Source organism: Aotus nancymaae, unplaced genomic scaffold (genome assembly GCF_030222135.1).
Source record: "Aotus nancymaae isolate 86718 unplaced genomic scaffold, 86718_ANA_hifiasm-v0.15.2.pri h1tg000089l, whole genome shotgun sequence".
Taxonomy (NCBI): Eukaryota; Metazoa; Chordata; class Mammalia; order Primates; family Aotidae; genus Aotus; species Aotus nancymaae.
This window is the reverse complement of record NW_026988504.1, coordinates 22,443,672-22,471,512: the sequence shown is the minus strand read 5'-3', so window position 1 is coordinate 22,471,512 and position 27,841 is coordinate 22,443,672. Positions and strand designations below refer to the sequence as shown.

Sequence of the window (27,841 nt, the reverse complement as noted above, 5' to 3'; positions counted from 1 at the left end):
TTTTTTTTTTTTTTTTTTTTGAGACAGAGTTTCGCTCTTGTTACCCAGGTTGGAGTGCAATGGCGCAATCTCAGCTCACTGCAACCTCCACCTACTGGGTTCAGGCAATTCTCCTGCCTCAGCCTCCTGAGTAGCTGGGATTACAGGCACGCGCCACCGTGCCCAGCTAATTTTTTTGTATTTTTTTAGTAGAGACGGGGTTTCACCTATGTTGACCAGGATGGTCTTGATCTCTTGACCTCGTGATACACCCACCTTGGCCTCCCAAAGTGCTGGGATTACAGGTGTGAGTCACCACGCCCGGCGACTACTCTTGTTAATCTTGGAAGTCCTAAGAACAGATTATCTATAATTCAGTTAAAATAACTATGTACTACAAATAGGTGTTAATAAATAAGCATATATAGCATTTTTACAGTTCGTATAATGTGAGTTCGCTTACTTTGTCTTCATAACTACTCTTTAAGAAGACAAGCAGAAATTTTAATTGCCATTTGTTGCTGAGGAAAATAATTCAGTAATGGTACCTTGTCCCTTATAGGAAATGGTAGTGCCAAACTCAAACCGAGATTTTGTATTTCCAAATGTTAACAAACTGCCATTATACCCTGTACCAAGTACTTTTACACAAAAATTAGTGAGACTCCCTACTCACAAGGAGGTTGAAACAATTTTTAATTCAATATTTAGACTGATCACATACTTAATTTAAGCATGAAAGGAGTACACAGAAGTAGAAAACATCATCCTTCGCTTCGAGGAAACCTCAAAGGTTTACAGCAGTTAAAAAAAGCAAGATTTAAGGGAATAGAAAGTAAGTCTGAAGGTCAGGAGCCATGTCTTATCATGTCTTATGGTATTTACAGCTAGTACAACTAGAATGTAATGTTCGGTCGGTAAATATTTGTTGGTTGACTAAATATACCGATCGAACCTTCTAGATAGGAAATAATATTAAATCCCATTCATTTTCCCCAGGAGCTAAACTTTTGTCTGTGACCAAAGAATCAGCCAAATCATCAAATAGCTCTTATACAATGTAACCAAGAAAGTTCAGGCACCACTTCTGGGCTACACCTATGACTAAACGTATTTCACAGAAAAATAAAAATTTTTAACTACGTTCTATTACAAAGTTGCCAAAAGGTTATGAAATAATTTCCAGAACTGAATCCAATCCAAATGCTACAAAATATAACTATCATTCACTCTTGCTTTATTCTGAATTGAATACATCCTCTGCTTCTATAATAAATAATTGTTCACAACATTTCTCATCGGTAGTGCTTTTTTTTGTGTGTTGTTTCCTTTAGCTATCTTGTCAGCATTAACTTTTCTTAAGGTCTTTTATGTTTATTTATTTATTTTTTTAGTATCATTCTTGACTTTGAGGTCTTTTATTTTTTAATACTAACAATCACTTATCTGCCACATATAACACTAAGGGAGAACAAAATGTGAATAAGAGAGTACAAACATAAACTCAGTTTACAAAGTACAATTTTATATCCTGCCACCGACAACTTCATTCCAGAGTCTGCATGCCCTACTGTCCAATCTATTCAGTGACAAGACATTAGCAGTGGAGCCCCAAGGACTGCAACTTTTGTTGGCAAAAGCCTTGCATGGGTCAAAATAATTTTTAAACCTTTGATTAAAAAAAAGCCCAAAAGGACCAAGTTTAAAATTTTAGTGGGTGGTTGCATGTTAGATATGTTTAGCCCTAAACTCAAATAAAAAGGAAAGTTGACAGTAAACTAGTCAATGCAAATAACTTACAAAAGCATAAGCCCAGAAATTACATGTGATGCCTAGTCTATAAAATACCAAGGAGGCATTACTGTTTACACCAGAGCGACAGGGCTTTCTTGAGTGGTTATATATACCAAAGGTTATATATACCAAAGTACAGTTAAAAAAGTCTGTCATAAATTGCCTCAATATGCCATAAATGTGGATATATTCTAGGTTAAATTATGTGGGTACTACAGACAGAGACATGTGAGAGAAACCAGCACAATGCCTGCACATTGTCACATCTGACAGTAGGAAATAAACAGCCAGTTATGAAACAAACTCAATTCTTAATGCTGGAAACAGAATAAGGCTCCATTCTTTTTGGAGAATAAAGACACTAATCATTTAAAACAGATGGACTTTGCACCAACAATGTGAATATGCTTTACAGAACTGTACGCTTAAAAATGGTTAAGATGCTAAATTTTATGTTATATGTTTTGGAAAGGGTGAATTGTTGGGTTTTTTGTTTTTTAAACAGAGACAGTGTCACCTAGGCTGGAGTGCAATGGCCCAATCATAGCTTGCTGCATCCTTCAACTCCTTGGCTCAAGCGATCCTCTCATCTCAGCCTTCCTAGTAGCTAGGACTACAGGTGTGTGCCACCAAGCCCAGAAAATTAAAAAATTTTTTTTAGTAGAGATGGGGTCTTGCTATATTTCCCAGGCTGGTCTCAACTCCTGGCCTCAGGTAATCCTTCTGCCTCAGCTTTCCAAAGTGCTGTGACTACAGGTGCGAGCCACTGCACCCAACCATGTTATCTGTTTTTTTTAACAATTAAAAATAAAAAAAAAAACCCTTTAAATTAGCTTTAAATTTCCGTTGAATTTTTAAATGAATACATATATGAGTTATTGACTGCTTACTATATATACCTGTTACCATGGAGATGGAGATAAAATATGGATAAGACCTAATTCCTCTTTTCAAGAAGCTCAAAGTTTAAAGAGAACCAAAATTCTAAACTGTTTTTTTTTCTTTTTTGAGACAGGACCTCACTGTCACCCAGGCTGGAGTGCAGGGTGCGATCACAGCTGACTGCAGCCTCGACCTTCTGGGCTCAAGCAATCCTCCTACCTCAAACCTCTTGAGCAACTGGGACCACAGGCATGGACCACCACATCTATTTTTTTTTTTTTGGCAGGGGGTGCAGGGAAAGATAGAGATCATGTCTATGTTACCTAGGCTGGTCTCAAACTCCTGGGTTCAAGTGATCCACCTGCCTCGACCTCCCAAAGTGCTAAGATTACAGGCATGAGTCACAGCACCCTACCTAAAATCTCGTTAAAAACAAAAATTGATAATAATTTTGGATCACCCAAAGTAGGTGGGTAAGCAGCCATTTACCTATCCTTTCTTAAACACATTACCCATCTCTTCCCCCTCCTTTCTCTCTGTAGGTTCTAGTTGTATTTTACTTTATTATTTTTTCTTCTCTTCTTTTTTTTTTTTTTTTTTTTGGACTCTTGCTCTGTCACCCAGGCTGGAGTGCAGTTCTGTGATCTCGGCTCACTGCAAACTCGGCCTCCTGGATTCAAGCAATTCTCCCGCCTCAGCCTCCTGAGTAGCTGGGATTACAGATGCGTGCCACACCCATAATTTTGTATTTCTGGTAGAGATGGCAGTTGCAGTGGGTGGGGGGGGAGGTGTTTCACCATGTAGGCCAGGCTGGTGTCAAACTCCTGACCTTGTGATCCGCCCTCCTCAGCCTCCCAAAGTGCTGGGATTACAGGCGTGAGTCGCTGTGCCCGGCTTCTAGTTGTACTTTAAAGTCTCTGATGCTCAACTTGAAAAATTCTGGGATTCAAACAGATTTGCTAGCCACTATGAAATGGCCGTACCTTGTGTGCCTAAAAATTGCTCCTGGGCGTCCTTGAACAGAAGAGGTATTTCAAATTGGAGGGAAAAGCAAAGCCAGTCTTCTGGTCTTCTCCTAAAGTAATCACCTCCATTCAATTCAACCCAACACTTAAAATATGCAAACCACTGGGACAAATTCTGTCAAAAAGCCATCTCAACTTCAGTCCTGATTATCTTCTCTTTTCTGGGCTCTTAAAAAACCTGTGGTCTATGCCCTATGAATTACTCTTAATCAGAGTATTCTTTGTATTGTTTGCAAAGAGTTCTTTCTTGTGCCACTGGAAAAAAAGTTTAAAAATAATCAAATCTTCCTATTTGCCCAAAAGAACAGGTTAATGCTTAGTAATTCTGCTACTGAATGAAATATATTTCATTAAAATATATTTATTGAGCATCTCCCATGTGTCACCAATGAACAGATTTGTCGAAGTAGAATTTAAAAAGTAAAGGTGTTAATAATGGAATCATCCTATTTCAAGCCCTGTCCTCTTGGTTTCGCTCTTTTAATTAATTAATTTATTCTTTTTTTAAAAAACCGAGGTGGGGTCTCACTATGTCGCCCAGGCTAATCTTGAACAACTGGCCTCAAACAATCCTACAGCCTCAACCTCCCAAACTGCTGGGATTACAGGAATAAGCCATTACACCTGTCATTGTGTTCCTCTCAACACACTCGAACTGATCAGACTTTGGCATTCAAACTATGAAAATCCATTTCCAAAATTCAAAGAATTAGTTAACAGTAGCACACATCTCCCCAAAGATGCCCTTATACAATAAGCTCCTGCATGATCAGATGTAGAGGCACAATGACTCCTATTTCTTTTCTTTTTTTTTTTTTTTGGCAGAGTCTCACTCTGTCACCCAGGCTGGAGTGCAGTGGCACGATCTCAGTTCACTGCAACCTCCGCCTCCCGGGTTCAAGCAATTCTCTCCCTCAGTCCCAAGTTGGGACTACAAGCATGCGTCACCACATCCAGCTAATTTTTATATTTTTAGTTCCCACAGGGTTTCACCATCTTGGCCAGGCTGGTCTTGAACTCCTGACCTCATGATCCACCTGCCTCAGCCTCCCAAAAGTGCTGGGATTACAGGCATGAGCCACAGTGCCCAGCCGATTCCCATAATTTCTGAGGTAGTATTCACATCACATCTGCAAAGAACAAACAGTAGCTCTTGAATCTGAGAGAGCTAAAAAATGAACGCAGTTGGTTGGTTTCCAACTAGTGAGAACTCAGAAGACAAAATATCAGTATTTTTTTTTAAATCCAAATGACTGGTATAAATACAGTAACAAATGCAATGGAAACTTTAAGCCATACATTTTCTACATCTTTATAGGAACTGAGAAATAACCGTTCTGCTCAGAGAGCCCTCAGAAACCTCCATTTTCATTTTATGTTTCATGGGGGTTAATTTTTCTTTCTACCACTACATAGATTTCTTATCACACAGCAAGAGCCAGGGCAATCATCAGCTTCAGGGAGAATTTAAAAGGACAAAAATTAAATTCTACTACTGATTCTCTTTATAATACTGAAGCCACAATACAACATTACTAAATAGCACAAAGAAAGCACACTCTGATATTGTACATTCCTTTTATTCTACCCACCCATCACCTCCACCAAAAAAAAAAAAAAAAAAAAAATTAAAACAGTCTGAGCCACGCACAGTATGTTTGACTTGAAAGTTTCAATGACATAGCAGCTTACTCTTGCAAATTATTGGCATATATAGAGGCTTAACAGTGACTTAAAATACGGTTATAGGAAAAATAGACTATTCTAAGGGGAAAAGGCAGGGAGGGAACCCAAGCACTTTTAAAAAAAACGTAACAAATATATTCAGGTTCAAGACCCGAATCAGAAATGGTTTTCTTTCTTTTTCTTTGGTAAAGGTAAACACTTACCCTGAAGAGATTTTCCCAATCCCTGGCCCAGCTTCCACCCATGTTTCTGGAGTAAGCGGTGTCCAATATTATCCTGACAGACAGAACAGAGAGACAAACCAAAAATATTCCAATAATATATTCTTCCCTTCCTAGAGACATTAAACAGATGATGAGCAAGAGATAATTCTACATATATGCATGCAAAAAGGTGCTAATAATAGGGTAAATGTGCCCAATAAGAGGGACAATAATGTAAAAAGAAAAGCTGGCTAGTATTTTATATGGGAAGAACATATGGGGTACAGGTCCTTTCTGATGGTGTGCTGGGCAACTTTTGCACGTAACATTTTAAAATGGAGAAAAACGGGAAAGGGAAAAGGGGAAGAATACATTTATGAAGTTTTAAAATAACATTAAAAAGCATAAAGTCAAGGTACTTATACAGTCATATCCACCACCTAAACAGCACCACTTTAAGATTTTTTTTTTTTTTAAGAAAATCTACATTGTGTTTAGTTGTTTTGTTTATGTGTCAGGTTTTCATGATACAAAGTAAGTTGTTATAAGTGTAAGACTGCCCCACCACTAGAAATGAAAAAACAATCAGAGCAAAATCCAGGCTAGACTTGATTGGTTTAAAAAATAATAATATATATATAAATATTTAACTAGCATGCAGCCAATATTAAACTGAAAAAACAGTGAGGTTAGTAAAACAAGAAATTAAGTTGATTAAACAGAAAAATAAAATGAGCTCAAGCACAGACTGAGTGATGCATTTCAACATGTAGTCTAACAAAAATGCTAAGATGTTAGAATGAAACAGGCCTAGCAATAAGTTAACAGTAAAGAACCATTAGTGCATGTAGGGGGAGAAACCAACATACATAATGTCTCATCTTCTCAGGAGCACGCTGGAAAAGGTATTTCAAAGTAAACTGCATGAAAAAAATGCTAGAAACAACAATTAAATGTCAGCTTTTGTTTAAGGGGTCAAGTTATTGGAAACATCTGCAGCTTTGTCCAGTTCTTTACTTTTTACAGTTACTGTGAAGTACTAAGACAAGGCTAAAATAAACACTAACTGTACCTGAAAAAATGATGCTATTCATCCAAAGGACAACACTGAAAAATTCTAAACACAAAGTATTCTATATGTATGAAAATGTAATTTATAGTATTAATCTAGAAAAGATTAAAAGTTGCAATATAAGTAATGTTAGCAGAAAACAAAGGTAAACCATTTGAAAATCTTCTATTTCTTGAAATCAATTTATAAAGCTGACTAAAACACAAATTTCTGCATTAAAACCAAATATTGCACATTAAACTGTCTTATATCTCCACGCTCAATGATAAAATGCTCTGTGGACTCATAGAGGAAAGAAAAACATTTTTTTTTACTGTTATCTTCTCTAACTAGAAGTTAGAAGAAGATTAAGGCTTCCAAATGCTCTGGGGTTTTTTTTGTTTTTTTTTTAAGGACAATTTTCTTCTACAAGTTTATGACAGCATGTAACCTGGAAAACTGGATTAAACAGCTGATTATTTCATTGATGAGGCAAAACCAGGACCTTTTTTTTTTTTTTTTTTTTGGATACAGGGTCTTGCTCTGTTGCCCAGGCTGGTGTACAGTGGTAAAATTCTCCCAGACTCAGGTAATCCTCCCACCTCAGCCTCACAAGTAGCTGGGACTATGGGCACACACCACTGTGCCTGGATAATTTTTTTATTTTTTGTAGAGACAAGGTTTCACTATATTGCCTAGGATGATCTAGAACTCCTGGGCTCAAGCAATCCTCCCTCCTCGGACTTCCAAAGTCCTGGGATTACAGGTATCAACCCAGGACACTTTTTTAAAAACAAAAACTGGAGGCAAATTATAATGAAAAATTTGTTTGTAAAACAAAACATATATTGTTTTAAATATACATATAAAATAATTATGGTGCACAAAGTTTGCTGTAAGTTATTTTTGTGTCACATGATCTGAAAGAATTAGAAACACTACTGATTCCAAGGGATGACTTCCACATTACTACACATCACAAAAGCTTAATACAACACTACTGCTGCTGAGGCTTCTTCCCTTCTCCTCCACTAACTGAACTGCCAGGAAAAGCATTCCCTTACCCAGTGCTCAGTGTCTATTAATAACTTTATTACCCCCTAAAAAAGAAAAGATTAAAAATCTCAATATAAGTAATGTTAGCAGAAAACAAAGGTAAACAGGCCCTTATATTGCTACTATGAAAACAAACTTACCTGTGCAGAAAATCCTTATTTCATATCATAATTCCTACAACTGAATAATTCTAGAAAGGACAACAATGGCAGAATGACTCTGAGAGTATATGGTTTATTAAGTAATTGTTTAATCTCTTAATAGACACATGTTGTAACTATGTTTGGCACCAAGATTTAGGTATTAAACAAGGCTGACAAAAATTGTTGCTTCCCCCCCCACACACCATTTTGTTGTTGTTTTTTAAAGAAAACTCAATCTTTGGCTAAGTGGAGATGAGACATTATGCTGCCTGTGTTATATTATGAATGCACTAAAATAAACAGACAGATGAAGCAGTATGCTATTTCCAAAAGCAGTGCAAGTGGAGTGAAAGCATTTCCATACGAACCTGGCTTTAAAAACTGGGCTGTCAAAAGAACAGTTAAATGTAACACAAAGTAAGAAACTGTCCAATCACTAATGGTCGTTTTTTTTTTTTGTCTCGTTTTCAATTCACTGCTTGCAAGTAATGTATTTATTAAAGAGTGAAAGCATAAGTAAATTCACGAGTCAAGACCAGCTGAGAGATTCAAGAGCAGCGTGTTGTGACTGACAACAGTGAAAGGAAAAGCAAATGTTAAAGGGAGAGGGAGAAAAAAAGAAAAAATTAAGGTTATACACATTAGCACCACTTTTACAAAACCACTCAAGAGGATGGCTGTCACCTTCTCAGAAAAAAATTATTGACAGAATATGGTAGTGGCATATCTCTTCTAAAACTTTAGGTTAAAACTGTTTCGTTAATTGAATCCACTTTCTCAGGGACTATAATAAAATATTTAACACACCACTGTTAAGTCCTTCCAATCACAACAAAGACAACAGAAACAATAGACACAACTCCCAGACTCTCCTTCCCTCACCAACCTCCTGGGGTAAATAAATGACCAACACAGAAAATCTGGACCCTTCCTATCATTTCAAACTACCTGTTTTTGGAGGAAAAAAGGCAGCTCTGTGACTCTGCAGAAAGGGCTAGCATTCAGTATGGTCCCTCTTCCTAAGAAAAAAGGTTTTATAAACACTCATCAAAAATCCAATAGGCTTAAGGATGATGGGTAACACAAGGAGGCACAACAAAATAATTTGTAACAAAGTAAAACAAACCAGACTTGTCTGCCTTTGAAATGATCAAAACTTTCTCTGTGAAAAGAACAAGAAATCCAATAATCAGTCTGTGGGAAACAAGCAATCTATTCTCTCTGTTTAGGACTATTATTTTTGCCAATTATTTCCATGGATGCTTTTTCTTCTTTTTTCTTTTTTTTTTTTTGAGACGGAGTTTCGCTCTTGTTACCCAGGCTGGAGTGCAATGGCGCGATCTCGGCTCACCGCAACCTCCGCCTCCTGGGTTCAAGCAATTCTCCTGCCTCAGCCTCCCGAATAGCTGGGACTACAGGCACGCACCACCATGCTCGGCTAATTTTTTATATGTTTAGTACAGACGGGGTTTCACCATGTTGACCAGGATGGTCTCGACCTCTTGACCTCGTGATCCACCCGCCTTGGCCTCCCAAAGTGCTGGGATTATAGGTGTGAGCCACCGCGCCCGGCCCTTTTTTCTTTTTTTTTGAGACGGAGTCTCACTCTGTAGCTCAGGCTGGAATACAGTGATGCAATCTCAGCTCACTGTAACTTCTACCTCCTGACTAGCTGGGGCTATAGGTGTGTACCACCACAACAGGCCAATTTTGTTTGTATTATTAGTACAGACAGGGTTTCACCATGTTGGCCAGGCTGGTCTCAAACTCCTGATCTCAGGTGATCTGCCTGCCTTGGCCTCCCAAAGTGTTGGGATTACAGGCATAAGCCACCATGCCTGGCCAATGAATGCTATTTATAACATTAAGTTGGCATGAGTAGCTTATGGCTGAAACAGGTAATCTAGACAGAACAAGGGAAATGAATACTAAATTTTTTTGTTCCTTTTCTTTTTTCTTTTGAGACAGGGTCTCACTCTGTCACCCAGGCTGGGGTGCAGTGGCACAGTCACAGCTCACTGGATCCTTGACCTGCAGGCTCAAGTGATAGTCCCAACTCGGCTTCCCAAAGTGCTGGGATTACAGGTGTGAGCCACCATGCCCAGTCAATTTATTTCCAAAGTAATTATTTTTAAAAATATTTTTTTTAAAAGTAACTCTTTAATTTCAATTACTACAATAATGACTAAAAATCTTTTGACTTTTGTTTTTTAAATAAAATATATAATTTGGGATTTAATTATAATCTCATAGAACCAAAAATAAATTACAGAAATTTTTTTCTTTGTAAAAACTCTGATTAACAACTAACATGATAGAGGTAGGCTGCTTATATATTTTTTTTCTTCTCAAGTCAACTTGATATAATTTAAATGTTTATGGGAGAATTGCAAAGAACTTATTTATTATGCAGAAAAGCTGGTTTTCTACATAATTATGCATTCTCACAAACCACCTATTTGTTTTCTTTCTCTGCTCAAGACCCCAAAATAGTGGTTGTGTGGCTTGTTCTTTGGTTGGAAATGAAGTTCTTCTAATTCTGCTTAAACCATGAAGCTAAGCTGAAAACTCAAACTTTATCACCTTTTCTCCCCCTATTTCTACACATAAATATATCATTAAAATGCTGCATTTTTATCATTTGTTCTTCTCTAATAAACATGTGAGAAAAGGGATATAATTTTTAAACGGAAAGATCTTTGAAAACGAGAAATCTGTATTATAAACTACCAATATGCTAAAAACACAATAACAGCAATTTAAAAATACTTCACTATTAATTGTTTTAGACATTCCTCAACATTTTCATTTGTTAATTAAATACCAAGTAGAAACTTTCTGCTCCATGAAGCTGTATGCCACCACGGTTAACAACGATCATTTTGGCAACAGCACCACCAATGTACATGATGGGAGGCTGCCAAAATACAAGAAAAAATTTACTTTATTGTATAAAGCTGGCTGCAAGTTTTAGAGTAGGAAACAGCCTATGATGTCTCAAGAGAAAACTATGCTACAGGTATGTCCATGACTGGATGAATATTAATTCTATACTCAATTTTGTTTTAGTTGACAGCCACATTTAATTTACATCATTTAGCCCAATTTCAACAGTGACAAAATAGTAAGTCTCTTGAGTGGATTGTAAGCTTTGCTGATTGTGTATTAAAGACTATAAGCAAGAACCAATGCTACTAGGTGAACCCATGCAAACAAGTTGTAAAAATTCCCAAAACAAAATCTATAGCTCACTACAGATGACACAATGAAGACTAGAGAGAAAAGCTATATAGTAATGCTACACCATTCAGCTCCAAGAAGCACATTATTTATAGTGCAGTCCACATAGGGTCACTGCTAAATGTCAAATCAGCAGTCTTATAGAGTTACAGTTTGGAACTAGTGGAGTCCACAGATCTAGACAGATATGCAACATGACAAAACCCAATTATACATATACTTCCAAATCCTTAAGATGTACAAATGAAACATCAGCAACTGGAGCTTGAAGCTTACACTAATTTTTTTTTTTGAGACAGAGTTTCGCTCTTGTTACCCAGACTGGAGTGCAATGGTGCGATCTTGGCTCACCGCAACCTCCACCTCCTAGGTTCAGGCAATTCTCCTGCCTCAGGCTCCTGAGTAGCTGGGATTACAGGCACGTGCCACCATGCCCAGCTAATTTTTTGTATTTTTAGTAGAGACGGGGTTTCATCATGTTGACTAGGATTGTCTCGATCTCTTGACCTCGTGATCCACCCGCCTCGGCCTCCCAAAGTGCTGGGATTACAGGCGTGAGCCACCGCGCCCGGCCGCTTACACTAATTTTTAAACCTGTTAGGTCATCCTGACAACCATAAAGAAAGAATTTTAATCAGTCAGGTAGAGCAAGGACCGACTAATGGCTGATGGGTAGTTGCACTTCCAATCACAAACAGTAACAACATGTTTTAAGTCTATGATGCAGGCACTTTGCCTTCTATATAGCTTAAGGTCATTTTTCAGTCTGCTTCCTCATATTCTTCTTCTTTTTTTTTTTTTTTTTTTTTTTTTTGAGATAGAGTCTCACTCTGTTGCCCAGGCTGAAGTGCCATGGCACAATCTCGGCTTACTGTAACCTCTGCTTCCCCAGTTCAAGCAAATTCTCCTGCCTCAGTCTTCTGAGTAGCTGGGATTGCAGGTACACGCTACCACGCTGGGCTAACTTTTGTATTTTTAGTAGAGACAGGGTTTTACCATGTTGGTCAGGCTGGACTTGAACTCCTGACCTCGTGATCCGCCCCCACAGGCCTCCCAAAGTGCTGGGATTACAGGTGTTAGCCACGGAGCCTGGCCTGATTCCTCAGCTTCTAACTATGATAAAGGCCATAAAGGACCATATATCCTAAATAACACCAACTAATTCTTCTGTGATAGAATCCTAGATGGAGCTATGGCTTTAGATCAAGTTTTGTTTTCTAAATATTTTGTCTTTAAATATGTGGAGGTTATAACATTTGAGACCTAAATATCTCATAAAGCAATAACAATTTTTAATTAAAAAAATTTTTAATAATAAAAATAAAATGTTAACACTTTCCAACTTGTTAATAGAGATAATCAAGTTGTTTAGCAATTCTTCCATAATTTTCTTAAAAAAATTTTTTTTGGTGAGGAAAAACTTCATTGAAAGATATGTGACTGAAGTAAAAAAGGGAAGACAAACTTTTCAAAAAATATGATGAAATGCTTTACAAATGCTGGATTTTGATGTACTTTCAACATTTACCTATTAAAATTGAAAAACCAATATCTCACTAACAAATCTAGGCTTCAGAAATTCACTAAAAGTATAATACATTATTGCATCTTTGTATCTCATTTCCCATTTTGCTGGTTTGCATCAAATTTAGCCTACTACAAAATAAAAAGTCCTTAATCCTATACTCACAATAACCCTTCACACAGGCATATTCTTGGCACAAACCTGTGCAGAGACTTCCACGGTTACCAGCTGCTGCAGATGATCTTTGGTTAAAAAAAAAATGACTAGACCTTTAGCTCCTGCAATGATCTGTAGACTCCCAAAGCTGCATATTTCCAGCCACTTTTGAGTTGCATGCTGTAGCAAAACAGTCAGCACCTCTCAATAGATATTGCTGCAGAGAAAGATTTTAATTCAGCACTCTTTCTGTGTTAGAAGCAACGCCATTTCCCCCTAAAAACAAAACCACTTAACAGAGCCAGCCAGCCATATAATTAAATATTCACTTATTATTTGGTGGGTATTCCTTAGGTGATAGGGGGCTTCTTTTGCTTGGTGGGAGGGAGGGAACACTACCTACTTTGATGCCAATCACTTAGGAGTTTCTCTTAAAACTTTAAATTTTCTGTGGTCAAAAAAAAGATCAAAAAAAAATGTTAAAGAAAGAGAAGAACACTTAAAATGTTACTCCCAAATGATCAGGCAACAGAAATAAGATCCCTCTTATCTTGTGTGTCCTACTTCTTTTTTTTTCCTTACATCTTTGTTTATTCTCCCAGATCCTGTGTCCCACTTCTATCTAACACAATGTAGGCTATGAAGCTCTCTCCTACAACCTAAACTACCACATCACAAATAATGCATATATTTATCTTTCAGAAGTAAATTTTCATTAGAAGTGTAATGATTAATATACATTTCTAAACATGCATTTATTTATTTAAAAAAATTAAATATCCATCCCAAGTACTATATACTATTTGCTATTTTAAGTGCAGAAGGTAGCTCTATTTAATAAATAAGGCATATATCAATTCTACTCCTACTTAAGGAAATTATTCAACAACGATTACTCAATTAGACTGTCTCTGATACTGTTCTCCCTAGGATATGTGGTAGAAAAAGTCCTGGACATTGTTGAGAGGTAAAGTAGCATTAGCCTCATGTGCCACAGGAACAAATTTTCGAAAAATCAGTAATAATGAATACTAGGTTGCAAATTTCATCTAATTAAATTTCCTGCTACTGTTGAGTATCCACAGAATTATAGCTTGCATAAGAATATTAACCAACCATGCACCTTGTAGAATAAGGTAATGGGGAGTTGATTCTGATAGCTCTGTTCTTAAACTGTGACCTTCCAATTTTTTTAATTAAAATGAAAAAAAATTATTTTTCAAATATAAGATACTGTCTAGCCTACAGATTTCATTACAAAATTTTGCCTTTTTTGTGATAATCCCCAAAATAATATAGAACAAGGCACAAACCACTGATTTTTAACTTGGCAAAGTAGGCTTGGCATTTTATCCTTATGTCAAAACACAAGACAAGGCTTTCAGTGAAAATCAGATGAGAAATCTCCCTCTGCAGCATTATCACATGCGTCATCAATTACTGCCATGCCTAAGTCTAGCATCATGCCAGCACATTAAGACAGAAGGTACTATATGCAGTGTTCACTGGACCAGAAAGACAGAAATAAGAAAGGGAGGTGGGGAGAAAGAAACCCTAGAGAAGAAATTAAAAAAAGGCAGACCGTGCAATACAAACCAGATCATGGCTGCTTAGCTAATATGGGCCAACTGCTGTGGAAGAAAAATGTCGAACACCCCAAGTTGTGTAAATTTCTGTAAACATCTAAACACACATACAAACACACACAACACCAACCTAATTAGGAACATAAATATATGTTGATCCTTTACTATGTTACAGTTTTGAAAATAAAAGCTAAAGTTAAAATATCTATATTCTCTAAATTGCCTTCTTATTTTCCTGAGAAAGAAGCTATTATTTCTTAAGGAGAAGGGGGGCTTGTCGTGATGGTTATAAAGATTAAGATTCCCTCTGACTTTTTTTTCCCCACTCAAGTTTTACCAATAACTCACTGAAACCCTTATTAAATATGTACACTTAAGCACAAATAGTAAATGCTGACAATGACAAGTTTAGACATTTTAACAATGGACTGTGTTATTTAAAAATAATGGGTTTCTAAAAATGAAAATAATGTTCAAAAATTAAGAAGTTTTTTTTAAAACTAAGAGCCCAGTAAATAAATCTCCTTGTTCTATTACTTGATATCATCAGTGTCCAAAACTAAGCAGTGTGAAAAGATAGAAAAAATCAGTTATTGACAAAAAACAGACATTTCTTAAGCTACAGAAACCAAACTTGCCATGTTTCACAAGAGTCTGGTAAATAAAACACATAATTCCTTAACTGTTTCTAATATAACTTAAAAAAATTTTTTTTCCATACATATTCTATTTATGTAGGAACATTTCATACATAATTACACTGCCTAGGAAAGGTGAAGCTATAAAAGGATCAAAATACATTTTACTCCTTTATTCAATTCACAAAATGCTAAACTTTAACTTGCTACCTTCAACAAAGTATCAGTATGGGCCAAAAAGATATTTTTCCATCAAAATTCTAATGTGTTTCTAGATTTTTTTGGACTGATTTCCAAACATATTAAATATCAGATTATATCTCAAACTCTATTTGGCATGCAAGAAAACAACTCTAAACTGTACTACTGGTTATTAATAAGTTTAACTTCATTCACATCAAGTGTCACACGAACACTACCTAACTGGCTAAGATCCGAAATTAAGCACTGATTATCTTACCGATTCTATAGGCTTGTCAAGTGATGCTTGTTCAATTTCCAAGTGTCCTTCTTCATATTGATCAAAGTGATTACCCTGAAAAAAGATGATTACGGTTATTTTTCAAAAGCAGTGTCAAATTTATTAACAGCCTAACCAAACTAAGCATTATTTTTAACATTTTACTAAAAGGACACTGCAATCATTCTTCTTCAGTAGACAATCAAAACTACACCACAAATTCCAACTTTTTAAAAATTTATAAAAATGGGCTGGGTGCAGTGGCTCACTCCTGTAATCCCAACACTGGGAGGCCAAGGCAGATGTATTACCTGAGGTCAGGAGTTCGAGACCAGCCTGGCCAATAGTGAAATCCTGTCTCTACTACAAATATAAAAAATTAGCTGGGCATAGTGGCATGAGCCTGTAGTCCCAGCTACCTGGGAGGCCGAGAAAGGAGAATCGCTTGAACCCAGCAGGCGGAGGTTGCAGTGAGCCGAGATCAGGCCACTGCACTCCAGCCTGGGTGACGAAGCGAGACTCTGTCTCAAAAAAAAAAAAAAAAAAAAAAGGAAAGAAAAAAATTATAAAAATGTATTAGGGCCAGACACAGTGGCTCACACCTTCAATCCCAGCACTTTGGGAGGCTGAGGACAAGAGTTCAAGACCAGCCTGGGCAATACGGTGAGACACTGTTTCCACAAAAAAAATTTTTTTAATTAGCCATACATTGTGGTATGAGCCTGCAGTTCCAGCTACTCAGAGGGCTGAGGTGAGAGGATCACTTAAGTCTAGGAGGTTGAGACTACAGTGAGCTGTGATCAAGCCACTGCACTCCAATCCTGGGTGACACAATGAGACCCTATTTCAAACAAAACAAAACACAACTTATTAGGAATCTAGGCCTAGTAATCTGAACTTTTATTCTTCTAACAAGTGTTGAGACTGTAAACTAAAACACTATCAACCATTTGGTACACCAACTCTTTTAGACTGACTACATTAGGAAGACTACACAATCTTATAAACAAAGAGCCATGCTGTTTTACCTTTTTTATTTTATTTTATTTTTTGAGACGGAATCTCACTCTCTGTAGCCCAAGCTGGAGTGCAGTGGCATGATCTCAGCTCTCTGCAACCTCTGCCTCTCAGGCTCAAGTGATTCTTGTGCCTCAGCTTCCTGAGTTGCTGAAACTACAGGTACGTGCCACTATGCCCGGCTAATTTTTGTATTTTAGTAGAGATGGTGTTTCACCATATGTTGCCAAGGGTAGTAGTCTCTAACTACTGAACTCAGGAGATTCGCCCACCTCAGCCTCCCAAAGTGCTGCGATTATAGGTATGAGCCACTGCAACCAGCCTGTTTTACTTTCATAAGCAATATTGCATTAAATCTTTAATGATGAAGAAAACAAGTCATAGTAATGAAAATAAAACCTATATACTGCTCAGTCTGCTAACATTAAACTAAAACTGCTAAGAAATTAAACTTTAAATCAAGTGATACCTCCCAGCTTTTCAAGGAATTAAAAATAAATTCTTGACAGTTTCAAAAGCAACTATTCCTCAAGATGATCTGCCAAGAGAAATAAACATGCCTCAACAATGCTGTATTTGATCATAATCAAGCAAGTTGTCACTGCAACTAAAAATAAGTAATAACAGTTTCAACAAATAGTAGCTGAAGACAACTAAGTTCTCCCTAATCATAGTTTTCACAGATCTCCCTGCTTCATTAGGAAGGAATAGCTCATAATTTGGTTTTAAATCAAAATATCAACTTTCTAGTTCCCTTCTTGTCATAAAGTATAGGGCATGAGGATTTGTGAGTCCCACAATGACCTAAATCAAAAAGACTTAAAGACTTCGGTCTAGCCTAAATGAATTCAGTGTGTGGAATGATATGACAACTTGAATGTTAACCTAACAAAAAGTTACTTTGCTTTTTCAAGGTAAAATTAAAATTCTAATTGAATAAATAAAATTAAATGATGGGGAGCTCTAACATGTAATTTGCCACATTGTAATCATAAATATTAGGTTTCTCTCACTAGACTGTGAAGTCCTTGAGGACAAGAACTGAGTCTTGTTTATCTCTTACAAACCTAATATTTAAGACGCAGCTGAACACTAGGGAACAATTAGGTGCTAAAATTGTGTGGCAGTAATGAACAAGTTCTAGAACAAGATGGCGGTGGTGATGGTCATACAATATTGTTAATGTACTTAATGCCACTGAACTGTACACTTTTATTAAGAGAAGGGGGTCTCGCTATATTGCCCAGGCTGCCTTCAAAGTCCTGGGCTCAAGGAGCACAGCATCAGCCTCTTGACCAGCTGGAACTATAGGCACCACACCACTACACTTGGCTTGAATCATATGCTTTAAAATAGTTAAAGTGATCAATTTTATGTTACATGTATTTTATCACAATAAAAATGATAAAATTAAAATTATATGGCAATGTCTACCCAAATAAAGAAAGTGGGGGGGAGGAAAAGGAGAAAATGGAATAGCAAGGGACAGGAGTACGTTTTTCAAAGACAAAAAAAAAAAAAAAAGACTTAAGTGTGGGTATTTCAGGAGTAAGAAAGAGCAGTCAACAAATAATTAAAAAAAATTTTAAAGCAGCTATTAATCCTGAAAGTCTGTCTTTTGTTTTGTTTTGTTTTGTTGAGTCGGAGTCTTGGTCTGCCACTCAGGCTAGAGTGCAGTGGTGTGATCTTGGCTCACTGCAAACTCTACCTCCTGGATTCAAGGGATTCTCCCATCTCAGCCTCCAGAGTAGCTGGGATTACAGGCACATGCCACCACACCTGGCTAATTTTTGTATTTTTAATAGAGACAGGGTCTCACCATGTTGGCCAGTCTGGTCTCAAACTCCTGACCTCAAGTGATCCACCCGCCTTGGCCTCACAAAGTGCTGGGAATACAGGCGTAAACCATGAGGCCCAGCCTGAAAATTTGTCTTAAATTAGCCTCCAAACACCTGCTTCCTGGCATTTTAATTTCTACTGTAACATTTAAAATTTTAAGTTACTTTAAAGGTGCTAATTGCAAAGTACTTCTAAATTAATAAATAATAAATATCCAAATACTGAGATTAACTCAAATCTCATCATATTACAGAACACCAATGTACAGCCAAATAGCAATTATTTCACTCTACAGTGAAAGATAAAAAATAGACCAGACACAGTGGCTCATGCCTGTAATTCCAGCACTTTGGGAGGCTGGAAGTAGGAGCACTGTCAGAGGCCAGGGAGTTGGACATCAGCCTGAGCAACATAGTGAGACCTTGTCTCTACAAAAAAAAAAATTAGATGGGAGTGATGGTGTGTGCCTGTCATCCTAGTCCTACAGTTCTAGCTACTTGGGAGGCTGAAGCAGGAGGATCACTTCAGCCCAGGGGTTCAAGATTGCAGTGAGCTGACTGAGCCACTGCATTCAGGCCTGCGTAGCAAACCAAGAGTCTGTCACAGAAAAAAAAAAAAAAAGTCACCCTAACAACATTGATTGTGTATTACTTTTTAAAGTAATTAAACCTTTAGTGAGCTACCAAGTAGTTCAACAAAAAAGAAAATGGGCACCTTCTAGGAAAAACCATTTTGGCTCATCCTTGATGCATGAAAAATCACACAAGTTCTCCTAAACAGATAATGAATCATTAGCACAATCTTTTTAAATCTTAGGCTTCAAGTTATTTTAAAGAACCCTTCTGTATGATTACAAACTACTATCAGCAAATGCCAGGTTCCAAATAAGACACTTAACAAATTTCTAAATACAGTAAGCTAATTAACTTTTCAAATCATTCTGGATTTGTCAGATGTAATACAAATCAGGATTAATAATACAGACAATTCAACAGAGAAATTATAGTGTTTTCGACAAATGGCGCTAGAACTAGGTGTCCATATGCAAAACAAAAAAAAAGAGCCTCAATCCATACTTTGAATAATAAAAAAAAGGACTCAAAATGCACTGTAGACCTAAATATAAAGCTGAAAATGATATATTCTAGAAGAAAAAATACAGGAGACACTCTTTGTGCCCAAAGCTAGACAAATATTTTCTTAGAGACAACCCAAAAGCACAATCAATATATAGAATAAGAAATTGATAAGCTGGACTGGGAGAAAATATTTACAAATCATATTCCTTTTTTTAAAAAAAATCAGAAACCAATGAATGCTAAACAAACCCATACCTGATTTAAAAAACTTGTATCCAGAAAATATATAGAATATTCAAAAGTGGGGGGAAAAATCCCGATTTTTAAAGTGGGCATAAGATTTAAACAGACACTTCATCAGATATAGAGGTGGAAGTATGCACATGAAAACACATTCAAGATCATTAACCATTAAGGAAATACAAACTAGAACCACACAGTATTACCACCACATGCCTATTAAAATGGCATTAAAAAAAAAAGTGGCCCAACACAGTGGCTCACATCTGTAATCCCAGCACTTTGGGAAGCCGAGGCGGGTGGATCACGAGGTCAGGTGTTCAAGACCAGCCTAGCCAACATGGTGAAATCCCATTTCTACTAAAAATTACAAAAGTTAGCCACGTGTGAAGGCAGGCACCTATAATCCCAGCTGCTCAAGAGGCTGAGGCAGGAGAATCACTTGAACCCAGGCAGCAGAGGTTGCAGTGAGCCGAGATTGTGCCACTGCTTCCAGCCTGGGTGACAGAGTGACATTCTGTCTCCCAAAAAAAAAAAAAAAAAAAAAAGCTAATACCACTTCTTTTTTATTTGTTTGTTTGGAGACAAGGTCTCCCTCAGTTGCCCAGGGTGGAGTGCAGTGGCACCATCACGGCTCACTCCAGCCTCAACTCTCCAGGGCTTAAGCGATCTTCCTACCTTAGGCTCCCAAGTAGCTGGGACTAGAGGTGCATACCACCACACCAAGCTAATTTTTGGTAGAGATGGGGTTTTGCCATACTGCCCAGGCTGGTCTCAACCTCCTGGACTCAAATGATCTGCCCACCTTATCCTCCCAAAGTGCTGAGATTACAGGCTTGAGCCCTCCTCTGATAAAGTTTCAGATGAGCAATTTTCATATATTTAAAAAGTTTTAAAACATAAAACTTTTTAAAGCTTAAAGTCACAGACTACCTAATTTTCTTACCTGTCTTCTTAAAATATAACACCAGAGTCACCCTTTTGCTGCCTAAAAGTTGGCTATAAAAAACATGGGCAGGCTAGGTGTGGTGGGTGGTTCACATCTGCAATCCCAGCACTTTGGGAGGCCAACTCTGATACATTATTATTAACTAAAAGTCCATGCTATATTCAGATTATCTTAGAGTTCCCCTAACTATCTTTTTCTGTTCTAGAATCCCATCGAGGATACCATATTACATTTTGTTGTCATGTCAATTTGAGCATCTCTTGGCTATGAGTTTCAAAAAACTTTCAAAACGTAAAAACTTAGTAATTGTCATGTTAAATTTCAGCCTAATTGAATATTTCAATTTACCATAAATGCTATGATATGTCCTGCAGCATAGTGGGACCCTTTATCTAATTTTTATTATGTATTTGATTTTTGTTTCTTTTTACAAACTCAGAAGTTCTAATGTCTTGTTTTTATATGTATTTACTTATTTTTTTTGAAACAGGGTCTCACTTTGTCATCCAGGCTGGAGTGCAGTGACTCAATCTCAGCTCACTGAAGACTCAACCTCCCAGGCTCAAGTAATCTTCCCACCTCAGCCCCCCAGGTGCTGGGACCACAGGCACATGCAACCATGCCTTGCTGAATTTTTTTGTACTTTTTGTAGAGATTGGGTTCCGCCATGTAGCCCAGGATGGTCTCTAATTCCTGAGCTAAAGAGATTGCCCACCTCAGCCTCCCCAAATGCTGGGATTACAGGTGTGAGCCTCCATGCCCAGTCTGTTTTTATTTCATTTTATTTTCGGACACAGGGTCTCACTCTGTCATCCATGCTGGTGTACACTGATACAATCTTGGCTCACTATAACCTCCGCCTCCTGGGCTCAAGCAATCCTCCCACCTCAGCCCCCACAAAAAGCTAAGACTACAGGCTTGAGGCACCACTCGCAGCTAATGTTTTTATTTTTTTAATTTTTTGTAGACTTGGGAGTCTTGCCATGTTCCCAGCATAGTTTCAAACCCCTGGCCTCTGGTGATCCCCCTGCTTTGCCCTCTCAAAGTGCTAGGATTACAGGCTTGCGCCACAGTCCCTGTCCTTTACTAATGTTTGATTTTTTGTTTTTAGGATGGGGGCTCTCTCTGTCACCCAGGTTGGAATGCAGTGGCACAGTCTCGACTCACTGCAACCTCCATCTCCTGGGCTCAAACGATCCTCCTGCCTTGGGGCCTCCCAAAGTGCTGGGATTGCAGGTGTGAGCCATCCCGCTGAGCCTCTAATAAAGTTTTTAAAAGCAAATCTGGCCAGACTATCATTCTCTCAATGAGACTGCCCCCACATTCTTCCCATGCCCCCAGCCCTAAGACCAACTCACTTTTACTTTGAAGTCTTATCTGACACTCTTACTCTTTGCTCCTTTAGCTTTATGTTTATACCTTTGTTATGGTACTTGTATTGTGATTCCCTGTTTACTTATCTCCTCTACCATAAAGCATATTCTTTAAGTCCAGGTATTCTTTCTTCATCTATGTGCCCTATATAAGAACGGTTTCTAGTAGATTAGTGAATATTATGTGTTGATTTATAATAACTAAGGGTCTCCCTGTGACCCAGGCCACAGGATAGTGGCGCAATCACAGCTCAATGCAGTCTCTACTTCCTGGGCTCAACTGATTCTCCCACCTCAGCCTCCCAGGTAGCTGGGACTACAAGTGTATACTAACGCGCCTGGTTAATTTTGGGGTTTTTCGTTTTTTTTTCCTTCTCTTTTTTGGTAGAGATGGGATTTCATGATGTTGCCTATGTAAATAAAATGAGAAGACACTGGTTCATAAAAGACAATTTTTATTTTATTCAAGTTAACCACGGTAAAGATTCAGTTCTTTCACATTCTTGCTCTTGCCCACTCTCCTCTCACCATTTTTTCAATTTTTTTCTTTTTTCTTTTCTTTTTTTTACCCCTCTGTAACAGCCTGTGTTGCTCAGACTGTTTTCAACCTCTTCGGCCCAAGCAGTCCTGTGGCCTCAGCCTCCAGAATAGCTGAGATTACAGGCACACAGTCTTTTGAAAGTGATTTCCGCTGTTAAAATAATGCTCACTAAGGGCATTTTTTTGCAAAAGGCTTTCTCGAGACACTTTGTTAGACTGAACTCACAGGCAGAACTTAAAATTGAGGTTTTGTTTTTGTTTTTGTTTTACAATTTTTACAGTAACTTTAATCTTACCTCTAGATATGTTATCTAGTCTGAGAGCTGGTCACAGGTGAGGAAAGGTTGTGAAAGCAATGTTTTTAATTTTTTAATACATTGTGGCCCTCTATATCAAAATATATGACTAAACACAAATAATACAAATGTAAAATGGATATTGTTAAAAGTTCAGGCTACACTGTAACAAGTAGAAAAGTGAAAGAAAGCCCTCCTTTCTCCTCTGTTTCATTTCTTAGAGGTAACCATTGTTTTCAATTTGTTACCTTTTAGTTTTTGAGTAAAATTTTAAAATACAGACGCTGTTTGGAAAAAGTGCTTTAGAAATACTGAATATGAGTTTATCGTAATTATTAACTTTTGTGTTTACTTTTAGATAGACTTTTTCAAGTAGTTTTAGGTTCACAGCAAAGTTGACCTGAAAGTATAAACACAGTTTCCTGAACATTTATTATAATACATTTGCTAAAATAGATGAACCAACATTGACACATCATTATCAGCCAAAGTCCATAGTTTACATTAAGGTTCACTCTTGGTGTAGTTCTATGAGTTTTGACAAATGTACAGTGACATTTATCTACCTTTATAGTATTACAGAGAATAAATTCACTGCTCAAAAAATCCCTGGTGACTACATGTTCATCCCTTTACTTTCTTCCCCTCAAATTCCTGGCAACCACTGATCTTTTTACTGTTTCCACAATTTTGCCTTTTCCAGGATGTTTGCCATCATTGTGTAGCCTTTTCAGATTGGCTTCTTTCACATATTCTTGAATATGATGTATCCAAGGTTCTTCCATGTCTTTTTCTGGCTTGATGGCTCATTTCTTTTTAGTGTTGAATAATATTCCACTGTCTTGTATATCACAGTTTACTTACTCATTCATCTACTGAAGGACATCTGGACTGCTGCCAAGTTTTGGCAATTACAAATAAATAATGCTATAAACATCATGTTTTGGTTTTTTGTGTAGACTTAAATTTTCAGCTCCTTTAGTTAAGCAGTAAGGAGTGTGATTGCAGGATTAAATGGCACAGATAGGTTTAGGTTTGTAAGAAATTGCCAAACTGTCTTTTCTCTTTCTCTTGATGGTGTCTTCTGCAGAACACAAGTTTTAAATTTTAATAAAGTCTAACCTACCAATTATTTCCTTCATGGGTGTGCCTTTGGTTTTCCACCTGAAAAGTTGTCACTAACCCCAGTGACACTCAGTATTTTGTTTACTTTCACTTGGTGTTCCTGTCATTGTGATGAGACAACATTCATTTTGGAGGTAGGTGAAAAATGTTTTGCACTTCACTGTCAGGGATTACTGTGGTTGTTGTTAATATCTTACTTTTGTGGGAATTGATGGTATTTATGCTTTTGTGTTAACATTAAAGAAACTTTTAGTAGGGTAACTTTAATTCAGCTTAAATCTGCAAATCTGTGTAATTTTAGACTAAGAAATGACATGAAAGAGTGTCTAGTTCAAGTTCTTCATTTTCCAAATGAAGATACAAAGAATGAGAAATATGACATGATCTGCGTGAGGTCATACAGTGAATTATTAATGAAGACAGAACTTAGAATTGCTAACCATGTTAAAGAACCGAGATAGGCCAGGCGTGGTGGCTCACACCTGTAATCCCAGGACTTTGGGAGGCCGAGGCAGACGGATCACGAGGTCAAGAGATCGAGACCATCCTGGCCAACACGGTGAAACTCCGTCTCTACTAAAAATACAAAAAATTAGCTGGGCGTGGTGGTGCGCACTTGTAGTCCCAGCTACTCGGGAGGCTGAGGCAGGAGAATTACTTGAACCTGGGAGGCGGAGGCTGCAGGGAGGCACAGGTTGCATGAGCCGAGACTGCGCCACTGCACTCCAGCCTGGCACCTGGTGATGGAGCAAGACTGTCTCAAAAAAAAAAAAGAAAAGAAAAGAAAAGAAAAAGAAAATAAAAGAACTGAGATAAAAGATGTATTGATAATTTTTTCTTGTATAATAAATACTTTTGATGATAGATGTTTATTTCTTATTCTTTTAGATGGTGTGTGGCTCCTAATTTTTAAAAGAGTAAGTTTTAAAACAGTGAAAAATATAAACCGTTTTTACACTTTTCCAATGTTGCAGCTAATTGACAGGTTTGTTTATTATGGCAAATCAAACAAATAAATGTTGAGAAGTACTCAATTCACTAAGTTATTTGTGGAACATTTCTTTTCAGGGTTCTTTTTTTTTTTTTAGATGGAGCCTCACTCTGTCACCCAGGCTGGAGTGCGGTGGCGCAATCTCAGCTCACTGCAACTTCCACCTCCTGAGGAGCTGGGACTACAGGCATGCACCACCATGCCCAACCAATTTATTTTTATTTTTATTTATTTACATTTTTTTTTTTTTGAGACAGATTCTTGCTCTGTCACCCAGGCTGGAATGCAGTGGCATGATCTCAGCTCACTGCAACCTTCACCTCCTGGGTTCGAGTGTTTCTCCTGCCTCAGCCTCCCTAGTAGCTGGGATTACAGGCACGCGCCACCACACCCAGCTAATTTTTTGTATTTTTAATAGAGACGGGGTTTCACCATGTTGAACAAACTAGTCTCGAACTCCTGACCTCAGGTGATCCACTTGCCTTGGCCTCCCAAAGTGCTAGGATTACAGGTATGAGCCACCACACAAGGCACATGGCAACTGTATTATAGTTATTGTATGGATACTGTGGAAGGGAACATAGAACAAAGCTGAGTGATATACCAAAATTATCTGTACTATTTTTGAAACTATTCTATAAACTTAAAATTACTTTCAAATAAAACAAAAAACGGGACTGGCGTGGTAGCTCACACCTGTAATCCTAGCTCTTTGGGAGGCCAAAGAGGGTGGATCACCTGAGCTCAGGAGTTCATGACCAGCCTGGTCAACATGGTAAAGCCTTGTTTCTACAAAAATACAAAAATTAGCCAGACACAATGGTGGGTGCCTGTAATCAAATAGCTTGATCCTGGGAAGCAGAGGTTACAGTGACTCAAGATCATGCCATTGCACTTCAGCCTGGGGAACAGAGGAGACTCCGTCTCAAAAATAAACAAAACAAAAAATCTTCTAGTTATGGAATAATTTCCAAGACATACAATTAAGAGGAAAAAAATGAAACTGCTAGAAAATGTGCTTGCATGCTACCCTTAGGGAAGGTTAAGAGCACAGAATGCTTAGTATATGGGTAATATACTTATTAAGAGTGCAGAATGCTTATTATATGGGTAATATATTATATGGGAAAGAACTGCCACAGAATTGGAAATGGTGGGGTTGTCTTTGAGAAGGTTAACTAAGTGGTTTTCTTTTCACTCTGAATCCTTTTGTCCTTTTTTTTTTTTTTTTTTTTTTTTGGAGACAGAGTTTCTCTGTCACCCAGGCTGGAGTGCAATGGTGCCATCACGGCTCACTGCAACCTCCCCCTCCTGGGTTCATGCAATTCTCCCACCTCAGCCTCCCAAGTAGCTGGGATTACAGGCACCCACCATCATGCCCGGCTAATTTTGGTATTTTTCACCATGCTAGCCAGGCTGATCTTGAACTCCTGACCTCAGGCGCTTTGCCCGCCTTGGCCTCCCAAAGTGCTGGGATTACAGGCATGAGCCAGGTGCCCAGCCACCTTTTGTCTCTTTTGAATGTTATACTAGCAAAACAAAAACAGGAAGGAGGAAAAATATGATTTCAACCCCCCAGGACACAACTATAGTAGTAGTAGTAATAGTAGTGATGATAACAATAATGGTGGTATTTTATTTTTGCCTCTCAACCCACTTGAGTCATTCTGATGAACTTAGACTCATCAGGCTCATTCTTTCTAAAAACAGTCAGTATGGCATCTGATTATCTGAAGGCATCAACAGGACTTGAAAAGTATTTTTTGCTGCTGTACCTTTCCTTCAAAATCTCACTTAGATCTCTGAAATTCCTTTAGATCTAGATGATCATGTAACATACATAAACCAGGGCACTTTGAGAATAAAAAAGGTGCTAAGGCTGGGTGCAGTGGCTCACACCTCTAATCTCAGCACTTTGGGAAGCCAAGGTGGGAGGATTGCTTGAGCCCAGGAGTTCAAGATCAGCCCAGGCAACAAAGTGACACTCCATCTTTACAAAAAATTTTTGTAAAAATTTCTTTTCTTTTTTTTATACTTAATGTGATGGTTAATACTGAGTAAAAATTTATTTAAATGATGGTGTGCACCTGTAGTCCCAGCTACTCAAGAGGCTGAAGGAGGAGGGTCTCTTGAGTTCAGGAGTTGGAGGCTGCAGTAAGCCATGATCTTGCCACTTCAGTCCAGCCTGGGTGACAGAGCAAGACCCTGTCTCAGAAAAAAACAAAAAACAAAAGGTGCTAACAGCAATTATTCCAAGAGAAAAGGTATAAATCAAAACTTGTAGTCATCCTAGTAAAAATTCACAGGTCCTATATTACAGTATTCCTAAAATTTAGTTTTAATGACTGCTTGTAGGTATGAGCTAAGGAAGGTAAAGAAGAAAATTAAATTTAAAAAAAATGATGACTGCTTGGAACACTTATGTCATTATCTAAATAAGCTCTTCCTTTCTCAATACTATATGCTTTCAAAGTTGAAAAATAACTTTTCATTTATGCTGATCGGAAATTCAAGTTCAAAAGGGGTCAGACTGGAAACAATCTAGCTTTTCTTTGAAAAAAAAGTATTAGTTTCAGTGTTTTTTTTTTTTTTTTTTTTTTTTTTTGAGACTGTTGCACAGTCTGGAGTGTAATGGCGCAATCTCAGCTCACTGCAACCTCCGCCTCCGGGATTCAAGCGATTCTCCTGCCTCAGCCTCCTGAGTAGCTGGGATTACAGGCGCGGGCCACCCACGCCCAGCTGATTTTTGTATTTTTAGTAGAGATGGGGTTTCACCATGTTCGTCAGGCTGGTCTTGAATTCCTGAGCTTGTGATCTGCCCGCCTTGGCCTCCCAAAGTGCTGGGATTACAGGCGTGAGCCACCGCGCCTAGCCAAAAGTATTAGATTTTAAACTACGTGTACACACCCAACTGACTTTCCTTCAACTGCCTCCACTCACAAAAAAAACCTTCAACTTGTGGTAGGTC

General features: G+C 37.8%; 1 protein-coding gene across 8 annotated transcripts in view; it reads right to left on the bottom strand.

Annotated features, from left to right (window-relative positions):
- GPATCH8 (G-patch domain containing 8) overlaps positions 1-27,841 on the bottom strand; it is a 108,543-nt gene that overhangs the window by 64,806 nt on the left and 15,896 nt on the right. For 2 of the 8 annotated variants that reach the window (XM_012444004.2, XM_012444002.2), the window contains exons 1-4: positions 15,425-15,494; positions 14,337-14,371; positions 8,188-8,205; positions 5,570-5,642 (exon numbers count right to left, since the gene is read on the bottom strand). Coding sequence is in view for 2 of the 8 variants with exons in the window: in XM_012444000.2 (XP_012299423.2) it covers positions 5,570-5,642; positions 15,425-15,499 (148 nt within the window). In the remaining 6 variants the exon portion in view is untranslated. Of the gene's footprint in view, positions 1-5,569; positions 5,643-8,187; positions 12,258-14,336; positions 14,372-15,424; positions 15,506-27,841 lie in introns of those variants that run through there. The other 6 variants (XM_012444000.2, XM_012444001.2, XM_012444006.2 and 3 more) reach the window with 5 other exon arrangements.